Source organism: Carettochelys insculpta, chromosome 1 (assembly GCF_033958435.1).
Source record: "Carettochelys insculpta isolate YL-2023 chromosome 1, ASM3395843v1, whole genome shotgun sequence".
Taxonomy (NCBI): Eukaryota; Metazoa; Chordata; order Testudines; family Carettochelyidae; genus Carettochelys; species Carettochelys insculpta.
The window spans coordinates 313,846,054-313,858,386 of record NC_134137.1 but is presented as its reverse complement, the minus strand read 5'-3'; the positions used below and the strand labels follow the sequence as shown (position 1 = coordinate 313,858,386).

The 12,333-nt window shown below is 44.7% G+C and overlaps 1 protein-coding gene across 5 annotated transcripts in view; it reads right to left on the bottom strand.

The window, feature by feature from the left end:
* The window catches only part of GRIP1 (glutamate receptor interacting protein 1), a 559,979-nt gene that overhangs the window by 22,912 nt on the left and 524,734 nt on the right, over positions 1-12,333 (bottom strand). For 4 of the 5 annotated variants that reach the window (XM_075013442.1, XM_075013403.1, XM_075013414.1 and 1 more), the window contains one exon: positions 3,960-4,116. In XM_075013442.1, coding sequence (XP_074869543.1) covers positions 3,960-4,116 — 157 coding nt within the window. Of the gene's footprint in view, positions 1-1,318; positions 1,425-3,959; positions 4,117-12,333 lie in introns of those variants that run through there. The other variant, XM_075013433.1, reaches the window with a different exon arrangement.

The window sequence follows — 12,333 nt, the reverse complement described above, 5'->3', positions numbered from 1 at the left end:
TGATCCAACTTCTAGAGACTTGACTTTTATTTTTGCTACATGTCTCACAGGATCTCCATGTTGGTAAGTATGACACGTATCAGAGAGGTAGTCGTGTTAGTCTGTATCTTCAGAAACAACAAGAAGTCCTGTGGCACCTTACGGACTAACAGATATTTTGGAGCATAAGCTTTTGTGGGCAAAGACCTGCTTCATCAGATGCATCTGACGAAGAGGGTCTTTCCCCACGAAAGCTTATGCTCCAAAATATCTGCTTTTGTATGAAGAATAGTTTTATTGATTTTTCTTGTAAAGAACAGCTGGAAAATAGGACACTTATTTTCAACAACTTCTATGATATTTTTTGTATATCTCATTAAATTTTTCAGCCTGGTATTTAACTTGTCCCCAAATAGTAGATTTCTCAAACTAATAATTATATTTGATCCCAGAAAACAAAGGATGAGTTTGAGCAGAGGCTAAACGTACTTCTTTTGGTAAAACAATGCTATTAATTTAAAAGCAACAGGAGAGTATAGCAAGGAAGGAGGCACTGCTTTACTAAACATTTTAAATTAGTCATCTCAGTAGTCAGGGTCCAAGAAGCCGGGTCTTCTGTTTGCTCACATACCACAGTAAAGTCACTGTCTTGTACTTTCATTTTCTCAGAATGGTAATATGGAATTAGCTCTCTGGGAAGGATTAAAATCCTTTCACTATCAGGACTAGACATTTCCCCTGGCTGGTAGAAATGTGAAGAAGAGTATTTCCATAGTTTAATGCCAATTATCATGCCTGGAACAGCTTCAGTTAGAATGCATTCAATCTATTACAACTCCCAGTCCTATTAGAAACCAACTCAACACCTTCACTTATTTTTCAGTCTAGGCATGTACAATGCTAAGACCCAGATTCTCAGTTTATCAATGAAACTGAGGAAATCAATGGGAGAAAAGGGCTTAAATATCCTCAAGGATCTGTGCCTAAATCTCCATGCTCATTGGAGTACACTTTTGCATCCTTCTGGTTAAGTATCTAGTGGAAACCTCGATCCACCTCCCACTGGAAGATCTGGATATTTTCATCACAAGGTATTGTAGGTGAAAGGAAGCTAATAGGAAAGACATTTTATTGGATTAATCGGCTCTGTGTAAGATATAGACTAACTGCTCGCATCACATCTGGCTTTTTTTGTATGGGTGTTGAGGTGTCAGGTAAAACAACAAAATAATAATCTCCTGGAAGGTATGAAAAGAGGAGTTCACCTTGGTTATGAATGATTCTGGAGCACTGAGAACCATCTTGTCAGCCTGTAAGATACAGCTCATATGGCTTGTGTCTTCCAAGAGCAACGGTTTGTATGGAAAGGATTAGATGCCATCAGTTTGACTGCATAGGTCATGAGATGTGATGGTTGAAGGTTCTTGCACAAAATCTAGGCCTTGCTGTAAGACAGGGGTTGTGAACCCATGACCCGCAGTTCACCTTGATCTGGCCCATGAGGCTCGGTGACCCCACCACCTTGCAGCAGGCAGCTGGTGCTGGAGGTCCAGCAAGGCATGGGGTGATTTGGCTGGAGCTCTAGTGCCAGCTTCCCACAGCAGGGGGCAAGCCCTGAGCCTCACGGGCCCAATCAAAACAAGCTGTGGGCTGACCTGGCAGAGGGGAGGAAGTGGCTCTGCATGTAGGAAAGCACTCCCTGCAGGTACCGCCCCTGGCATGCCCATTTGCTGGGAATCCTGCAGTGGGAGTTTTGGGAGATGGTGCCTACAGGCAGTGCTTCCATGAAGACACCTGCACCCCACAAGGAACTGCAGCAGGCTGGTGCCCCCAGCCCCAGCCCCTTCCTGCCCAGACCCCCCATCCCACTCCTGCCCCTCCTCCTTCCAGAACATGCGTTCCCATCCCCAGCCTGTTCCTGTACCCACCCCTGCCCAGACCTTCCCCTTCCCCAGCCACTCTGGTAGCCCCCTTATGCACAGTCAACCTCATTTTGGGTCCACCGCAGAGCCTGGGGGGGCACAAAATCTGCTATCTCCAGTCCCCCAGAAGAGTTAATCTGGGCCTGGGGGTACGCCCTGAGCCTCAGCGCTTTCCCCCTTCCCACCCCTGGGGCTGGAGCTTGAGGAAAGTGGGTTTTTTCCCACTTTTCAGTTGAGGGATACATCTGTGAGGTTTTTTTCTTTTCTCACTTGGGAGCAGGTTTGTTGGGGTTTGTTTTTTGCTTCCCATTTGCGTGTGGCGCCTAACTAATTTTTCTGTGTGTCAGTGGGCCCCAAACCAATAAAAGTTCCCCACTCTTGCTATACGAAATAAGATCTGGTATGCCTGTTTGCCTGAGCTTGTTCTCGCTCTCTCGAGCCAGTAAGAGAATTTCATTCAAACTTTTGCTCTGGTCAGGAGAGTAAAGGCTTGCATGAAAATTTCAGTTCCTCTGGATGAGTATCCATTCTTGTTTCATCCTTCCTACTCAGAATGTCTGGCTCAGGCAGTCTGGAATGGGATTACAAGTTGGCTCTGAAGATCCTTGTCACCTGGATAGAAGCAGCAGAAACCTCTCCAACAGGGATGCTAAAACAGAGGGCTACAGGCTTTGGAGTGTTATCTCCTCTTTCCATATCTTTAGATCACACTTCCTAATAGTAGAAGATGGAGGAAAGCCCAGAGTTGCTAAGTCATCTGTTTCCAGTGATTCCTGATTCTCTTTCCTTGTGAAGAGAAGGCATCACATTTTATCTGGATGTGTCTAGGTCCACCTGAGGTTTGCCTACCTCACTGAACTACTACTTGTTTCAGGAACCACTCCAAATGATGTGTCTAATGGTTTAGCTAGTTTGCTTTTATGCCCAGTGTGGACTTCTCTGGTGGAGAGTACCAGGAAATCTGCATCATTCCACTGTTTGGATTTAAGCTTCCTGTGTGTCCTTGCTGAATTATGTGTTATACTGAACCAACACAGGCTCTTTCCTCAGATGATCCTGCAAGTCCCAAAGAACGAATGTCTTTGCTTTGCTATGAAGTTGATGCTGTGGTGCCTTTCTGTCTTTGACCAAATTTTCTGTACACTGTTTTGCCCCGGTGTGGTCAAGATTTGGAGTTAGATTGTGATGGGGAGAATTTCGTTGTTATGTAGGTACCATGCCTTCGCCAGCTAAGAGACAGAACCTGCTTAGATAGTATGTTCCCTTTCTGTCATATCTCTTGCTAGAATGCCTGGAACTTTCATCTGACCTGGACTATGGAGTAATCTCTATGCAGGAGACCAAAAGACCTAGCTGTTGCATGGATGGTTAATGCTCTGTTCTGTCACACCATGGAGATCAGTGTCTGGATCTTGTTCAACTTTTCCTGAACTGAGAAGTCTCTAGCTTTTCTTGTGCCCTTCTCAAGTCCTACAAGGAAAAAAATCCCTTTGAGGAGAGATAAAGGAACACTTCTGTAATGGACCTAAATTCCTGCAGCACAGAATGTTTGTCCTCTGGGCAACTTCCTATGAAGTCCATGGGACAGTCTTCTAAAGTGTATGACATTTCAGAATGAGCATTGGTGAGTCTTTAGACTGAACCCCAGAGATGAAAGTGATGATAGAATTTCTGCCCTTCCCCACACACAGGTTTTAGGCCTTTTTGGTCACCATCTGGAGGGGGAGGCTGGTTTCTTTTCTACCATTGGAAACCTACCAAGGGAAAAGCACCTAAGGGTTTTATCTTGACATCATATACTGTAATGTCTTTTTATGCACAGAAACTTACATAGTTTACACGCCTGGCTTTCAGTTTCACAGCCTTTTGTGAATGCCACTGATCTACCCTAATAAATCTCAGAAGGAATGAAGTGGCGTTCCAGTAGTAAAGGAGGAGCTGAAAAGCTGGGTTAGAAAAAAGTATTATCATTCAAGGTGATCAGTGCTCAATTTTAAAGAAAAATTACTGTAATTTTGCTGCAGTTGCAAATCCCACATAACTTTGCATTTGACTTACCCACTTGCTGTTGGTCTGTCCCATTCATCATCACTCAGCCCTATGTCATGAAAAGGGTGGTTTCGTGGTCTACTGGGAGGGGATAAATTATCTCTTTGCTTAGGACTCCTCCATTCATATGCATTGAAGCTGTATCCTGAAGCCTGATAGTTGGAACCTAAAAAAAGTTATGATATACTTGGGACTCTGTAGATGCTCAAATAACGGAAAAATGCATATTGTAAGAGACAGATGTTCAAAAAGATGTACAGTAAAAGCTCAGCTATCAGGCACCCGGATAACTGTCACACTTAAGTTAACTGGCATACCACAGGGCTTGTTGGTTGGTTGGGCAGTTGACCGACTGGGCCCAGCTCCCCAGTTGGGGTCAGCTTCCACAGGGCTGGCTGACTGGCTGGCCCTGGCTTCCACGGGGCTGGCTAACCAGCCTGAGCTACCTGCCACAGGGATGGCTGACTGGCTGGTGACAGCAGAGCCAGTGGAGTGGGGTTGCCAGCCCACACCAATATCCCCCACATTTGATTCTCTGGCACCCCCAGTTTTCTAGGGGTGCTGGATAATAGAACTTTTACTGTACCTGTAATTTGTGGGCTTCCAATTATGGGCAATATTTTGTGGATACAATTAGATACTTAGATGTACCCAGAATTGACTGTGAGCAAAAAGAGGTCTTTTAAAACCAGTTGAAAACCAGATGTTAAATACCTGCAATACAAATGAAGCCAATTGTCCTAGACTGTGTTTCTGCCCCCCACTACAGTGTCCAGTGCTGTTCATCTAGTATCTTTGACAAGAGCCATACGTTCTTAAATTTTCAAGGAAAAACAAAGCAAAAGGGTGCAATGGAGGTAAAGTGAAAAGTCGACAGCAATGCTGCCTGAAATAACTCACCATTAGAGTCTTTACTGGTTTTACATCTTTCATATTCTAAGGTATCCTTAAAAGCACTTTAAATTAACCAGATCCTAGTGATAGTCAAAAGTGGCAGCCATTACGCATTCAGGCCCAGTTCACACAGAGACTTGGCCTGCAGTCATATCATCTTCTGCTGAAACCTGTCATATCTTAGACTGTAAACTCAACTGGCTGACTCCCCAAAAAGAGGATAAGACCCACCCAAAAAAGAATACACATGAGGTATATGAAGCATTCAATAGCTGAAACTCTTGTCAGTCAGTAGTAGACCAATGGTCCAGCTTAGCATTACAGAGTACATGGTTAGAGGTCTTATAAAATGGGATCTCATTGTATTTATTGTGTAAGTCAAAGGATTAGCCTCACAGGCCTGGCCAAATTCTCTCTCACATAATTACATTCTACCTTCCTAAATTCCCTCACTGCTTCACCACCTGCATTCGGAATAAAGTATTCATTATTTCCTGTCCTTAGGTGATATCTGGTACTGCTATGCCTCATTAAACTATTGGTCCATTTCATTGGAGGAAGTGTTCCCTGTGTACAGTCTATGACCCAGTTGAAGCCTGGAAAGTGCTTTGGAATTTTCTGGGATGGAAGACCCTATAAAAGTGGGTGATCATTCTAATTATAACTTGACTTATTAAACTGGGGAAAAAAGATTGGATCTGAGCCTCAGGCTTAACTGTACTCGTTTTGCACTGTTTTTTTACCATGCGACCTTTAGTTTCCCTCTAGGAAGTAAACAGGAATAAGCAGAACTGATATGCCCCAGTTAAACATCTTATTCTAAGAAAAATGTGGCCTAAAGGCTAGAATGCTACCAGCTGGGCTGTAACAACAGCCATTGTCACTGTTGATGGCTGGGGCTGAGCATTCTTTGTGATTTTGCAGGTTAGAACTCTTTTAGGTTCAGAAACTATTTACAGTTTCAATATTTCATTGTTTTTGTCTGATGGAAGCTGAAGTACGAGTGGTGGGTCTGCAAGAAGGCATGTGTATGATATATGTGCAGTTTGCTGTCAAACTAAATTACAGCTGCATGGTGAACATTCTGCTCTCCATAAGGGAAATGAAACAACAGCGGCACAGTTCACTCTGGCAAACTGTCAAAATAACCTGTTTGCTTCCCTGGGCTGAAAACAAACAGCATAAAATCTGGCTGCCTACAGTGCACCCTGCCACCATGCCTCTGCACGAGATTTTAATGTCACAGCTACAACGGGATAGAAAATGTAATCAAAATACACATCTAAGCAGGTAAAGTTACATATTTAATAAGATTATTAAGGAATTGATTTAAAACAACAAAATCAGAGCTATTCAGATTAGAGCTGCTGTTGCACTTAGTACTATTACTGCTTTGCCTCAGTAAAGTAACTCCCAGCTGAGAAGCTCAAAATGCTTTGCAAACAATGAATTTAACTTCACAATACCAATAAGAGGCAGATCATTATCATAACCCACATTGAACAGAGTTTGGATATCAAGGTACACACAGGTGAAGTATTTTGGTGGTCAAGTGATTTCTCAAAGATCATATTAGACATTGAAGGTAGAGCCGAGCATAGAACCCAGGTCTTCAGAGGGCACGTTTATGGTACAAGTAGACACCCACAGCAGGTCCATGCCAACTGTCTTGTGCTCACAGGTCGCGGGTTAAGGTGCTGTTTAATAGGACTGCGCCCTGAGCTCCTCGTTCCACCTCACAGGATCCAAGGGCCTGGGTTCCAGTTTGAGCTCAAACATGTAGACCGCAATTAAACAGCCCCTTAGTCCGAGCCAGTTGGCTCAGGCCAGCCCCAGGTGTCTGACTGCAGCACAGGCATACCCTGCGTGGCATGCCTGTGATTTAACCATTAACCAGTGTAATATGTCCTAGATTGGCAGGGATCTCTGAACACTGATTCTCCACTACAGCTGAGTTCTGTGGGGACACTGGTAGCATAAGGAACCAACTGTGGGTTCCCGCTTTGAGTGCAAATTAGGGCAACAAAAAGGCAGGGCTCATATTTCTCTGAAACAAGGTCCCCGAGAACCTTAAAACCTGCGGACGACCAGCTATGGCACAGCTCGGCTAGCAAGACGCCTCCCTTCCTTGCCCTACACCCCCTGCATCTTCAGACAGCCCCTCATACTCTGTTTGTGTCCCCTCTTGAGAAGGGTTGAGAAGACTGCTATGCATAGAAGGTGGCAGAGCAGTTTCGGTCATATTTGAACCAGTCACAAATGTTCCTTGCACATGGGTATTTCTCCACCAGCCATCTTCAGCCACTATTATCCTGTGCATGCTAGAATGTCTCATTATTTTAGTGAAACTCTTCTTATTTCACTGAACGTAGGCAGCCTTCCAAATAAGGAGAACTTTACAGAATGACCCAACACATCCCTAAAGGACCTGTGAAGATGAACAGCTGGTAAAGTAGATTCAAATAGCAATCCTGATATTAAGCAACATGCAGTTCATGTCTACACTGGGCTGGGAGTCAGTCTCCTTCCCTTAATATCACTGGTAATGGGATTCAGATACTGGCAATGGCATGTCCCTTATTAGCATTATTTTTTTTTTTAAGAAAGGCTCTACCTGCCTGCAGCCAGTGCTCAGTCCATCCGAGAACCTCCTTCTGGGGCAGCAGCCTGGCCACTCTGCCAGAGTACAGGGACCACACACGAGGTGTGTGCCGGGAGAGGAGGTTGGGGACAGGGCAGTGGCCGGGAGTGAGGCTGAAGCCCAGATATCAGAGCTAAAAGGTACTTCTCTCTGCACTCCCCAGGCTCCACTGTGCTTATGGCCTGGGTGTGTGTCAGATGGGGGTGGTTCACTGCACACAAGGAAGGAAGGCCCAAACTACAGAGAATATCCAGTGCAGCCCCATGGGTCTGCAATGGCCCAATTTACTACAAAAAGCCCCTGCATCTGGGTGGCAGCCCCTCTCCCTGCTGCAGGAGGCAGTCCACACCTCCTGTCCAGCCTGGGGGTGGGTCTGGAAGGCTGCAGCCAGGAGCAGCAGGCCACAGCACTTCCTTCCCTGGCCGCTGCTTGCTGCTTATTAGCAACTTCTGGCAAACAGCAATATTTTGCAGCAACCAAGAGGCTCTTTCTAAACAGAATCTACTGTATTGTCAAACCATGACTAGAACAGCTCGTGTCCATCCATTTGGTCCATTGCACTGACCCTCTACGCTTCCACTTTTAACCTGGGTGGAGGAACTTTCTGCTCACATGTTTGATGGAGAAGTTCTCATTTGTTGAGAAGTTCTGTGCATTTGTCATCCACAAAGAGGAGCAGCTTACTTACTTCCTTGAGTCTGGCTGGAATTGCCTCTCTCTAAACAGCGTGGCTAAGGAGTTACTCCTTTGGCTGAACAGCAGGCCTTAATGCTCCCAGACGGGAGTCTAGGTAAGGGTTTTGCTTGTGAGAATGTGTGCACGATGGATTACTCTACAGGGAATATTCATGCTGGCATCTTAGCCAGTGGTTTTTAGTATAGTATCAGTCCATGTGTCGGAGAAGTACTTCCACTAACATTAAATCATTGTAACAGATAAGAGAAAGCATTTTCTAGCGGTGCTACCAGAGGGTAGCCAAGACTCCTGAATTTCCTTAGCTTTTATTTATGCCAAGAAAGGTTTGTAAAGGGAGCCAAACTCAGAAGGGACAGGTCAGGTTGGGATGGAATTGAATATGGAGGAGGGGATTTTAGTACCAAGGCAAGAGGATTTTCACAGGAAGACATAAAAAGCCTCAGGCTGTTTCAGAGACATGAGATATACCAATGCAGGCGTGGAATCGTATGTCCAAGATAGAGGGAGATTTGCTTGCAGTTATTGGTTTAGCCTAGGAAGGTGCATTATACATAGCTGTTAGTCTGCATTTTGACAAGTGGATATAGACTCAGACCACAGTCTAGTGATCGCAAACATCAAGATAAAACTGAAAAGAAAATGTAAGACACGGTTTAAGAAAAGAAGAGATGTGGCAAGGCTATGTGAGGAAGAAACAGGGAATGCATTCAGAGCAGCACTCGAAGAGAAGATTAAGAATATCACCACAGAGAAAGACCTAGATAAGAGAGTTATGGGGAGAGCCATCGCTATAGAAGAGGCAATTGAGCAGACTGTTCCAGAAGAAGAAAAGATCTATAAGAAGTGGATTACCCAGAAGACACTGAAGTTGGTTCAAGAGAAGAGAGCGTTGAAGATCAGAAGAGATGTTTCTGAGATGGCAGAACAGCAATATAGGATGAAATGCAATGAGGTAAGGAAAGCAGCCAGAAAGGATAACGAGAAATGGTTAGAGGAGCAATGTGAAGATATTGAGCGGTATTACGGCAAATGTAAGACCAGGGAGGTGTACAAGACAATTAGGAAAATTAATAGGAAATGGCAACCAAAGCAGATGGTGATCAAAGATGAGAACAAAGAAATGCTCATGAACAGGGAGAAGATTGTGCAGCAATGGACGAGATATTGCACCCATTTATACAAAGCACGGTTGGACCTGAGTGTGTCAGAGAGACTGACTGAAGAACTGAAAGAGATATCTCCCCTGAGCATCGAGAGCAAGACCGATATGTCGAACGAGGAAGTAGAAAAAGCAGTGAAACGACTAAAGAACAACAAGAGCCCTGTAATGATAAAATCACAGGAGAGATGATCAAATATGGCAGAGAAAGCATGATTCAGGATATACACTGACTATGTAATATAGTGTGGAAAGAAGGGAAGGCATCTGAGGAATGGACAAGATCTGTGCTAGCGACAATACCCAAGAACGTAAGTATATTGGAGTGCAAGAACTACAGAACGATTGTCTTAACAAGTCATCTAGGTAAGGTGCTGATGATGATACTGACTGAGAGATTAAGATCGCAGATAGAAGAACATATAGCAGATGAGCAAGCAAGGTTCAGAAAAGATAGAAGTACCATACAGCAGATATTGGCACTAAGACTGATAGTGGAAAAAGCTTGATGAAAGAACAAAAACGTATACACTTGCTTCGTCGATTTTAAAAAAGGCATTTGACAGTATGGATCAGAAAGTGATGTGGATGGTGTTGGAGTCATATGGAGTGGATAGCAGACTGATATGGTTGTTGAAGGATATCAATGATAATGCAGAGGCAGCGATGAGAACATGCGGGGAGTTGGGCAGTTGGTTTAAAACAAGTAGAGGTGTGAGACAAGGAGATCCAATATAGCCAAGTATCTTCATCGCACATCTGGAGAGAGCGATGGAGAAGATCAAGGAAGAGGTCGAAGGGATATCTGTGCACGGGAAAAGAATTAACAATTCGAGGTTCACGGATGATATAGTTATCACTGAGGAAGATGAGGAGAAGCTAGCGAAAACAGTGTGGGTTTTAAACGAAGAAGGGAAGTGGTACGGACTGATTATGAACATCGATAAAACAAAAACAATGGTATTTGGAGATAAGGAAATAGGAAGGAAGATCAGCGTCAATGGTATTGAACTAGAAAATGTAGAGAAGTTCACATATCTGGGGAGCAACGTAACGTATGATCTAGACTGTAAAAAGGAAATAGTGACTAGAATAGTGAAAGCAAGAGCAAGTTTGAAGGGGATGGATAAGATCTGAAAAAGCAAAGCAATAATCTTAGGAATGAAGCCGGGCATCTTGAAAACGTGTGTATTCAGCAGCATGTTGTATGGATGCGAGACTTGGGTGATAACAAAAGATTCGAAAAGAAGAATATTGGTGTTCGAAAGGGGTTGTTATAGAAAGATTCTGAGAACAGGATGGATGCAGGTTACCAATGAAGAATTATATAGGAAGATAGAGCCAAAAGAGAATCTGCTGCAGAAGGTTATAAAATGGAAGCTACAACTATTTGGACATATTTGCAGAATGAACAACGAACAAAAAATCAAGACCCTGGTATTCGGCATAATGGATGGTTCGAATAGGAGAGGCAAACGCCACAGAGAATGGATAGATGATGTAGTAGACTGGTGTGGAGTTAGTCTACAGAAACTAAGACACTCTGCACTGGATAGGGAAAGATGGAAGGAAATAGTGAGAGAGGCATTAGACACCAACGGGCGCTGAGCCCACGGTTATTGATGATGATGATGATGATTTTGACAAGGAGATAATCACTGTGGCAATGTGAGTCTGGTCATTTGCAGATGACAAGCATTTTCCTAATAATGAAAAGTCTAATCAGGGAATTGATGTGATTCCTTCATTCAGTCCATCTTTGGAGCCCTTTCTTTAGCAATCTCAGCAGAGGGAACAAGGCCTTGTGGTCATACAGTCTGAACTAAGGTCTCATCTTCCTTCAGGACTACATCTGAGTACGCTGGTGGAACAGCATAGAAAAGTATAAACTGTCATTGCCTATACAGTCACTGCCTGCACTGACACTGTCCTGTAGGTAAACAGAGGATTAACTCCGGATCAATCTACCACCTTTCATAGTACAGCAAACCCCCACTTTATGTGATTTCAACAAATGCGTTAATTGTGTTAACATAAATGTTGAGATCCCAGGCTCCAGCTGCCTGCTTCCCCCAGCTGGGGGACGCAAGTGGCTGGAGCCTGGCAGGGCATCAGCTTAGAGCCGGTGGTGGAGTGCTAAAAGGAGCAGCACTCAGCTTTCCCCTGGCTTCCCCCAGTTGAGTGAAGCCATGGGGATGCCGCTGCCGGGAGTGGGGGAAGCCCCTCAGACCCAAGGAGCCAGGTGCTGCTGCGCCTGGCTCCCTGCTCCCAGGAGCTGAGGGGCTTCCCCCTCCCTTCTCCTCTGACCCCCCCGCAGGGTGCTGGGCACAGTAGGGACTGATCAATTTCTCAGCTCCCGAGCACAGAGTCAGGAAACTGACCAGGCGCTGCTGCACCTGGTTCCCAAGGGCTCGGAGGAGGAGGGAATGGGGAGGAGGGAGGCAGGGGAGAAACCCCTCAGCCTCAGGGAGCCAGGAGTCAGAAGCAGCAGTGCCTGGTCAGTTTCCCAGCTCCCGCAAGCAGCCCGGAGCAGGAAAACTTATCAGGTGCTGCTGCACCTGGCTCCCAGCTCCCCGCAGCTGAGCAGGAACTTGGAAAGTGACAAGGTGCTGCTGCACTTGGCTCCAGGCTCCCAGGAGCTTGGAGGAAGAGGGACGGGTCCCCCTCCCCACTTACGAGAAATATGAGTTATGCAGGGGTTGCGAGGAACACAACCCCTGTGTAACTTGGGGTTTTATTGTATTGTATTCCCTTAAAATTATCAAAAAACTAAAGAAAAGATAAAATTATTTATTCTGCCAATCAGATCAAAGTACAGAAGGGACAGAAAAAGGGAGAGGAAAATTAAAATGGGCCAGATTCCTACTTATTGCAACTCCACTGAAGTCAAATGTTATATCTATGGTTTATTTGGGTTAAGTATCAGTATCATTTTACGCCAAAGAAAATGGAACTGTAATAATAATTAACCAGAAAACACAGAAAAGTTGGGT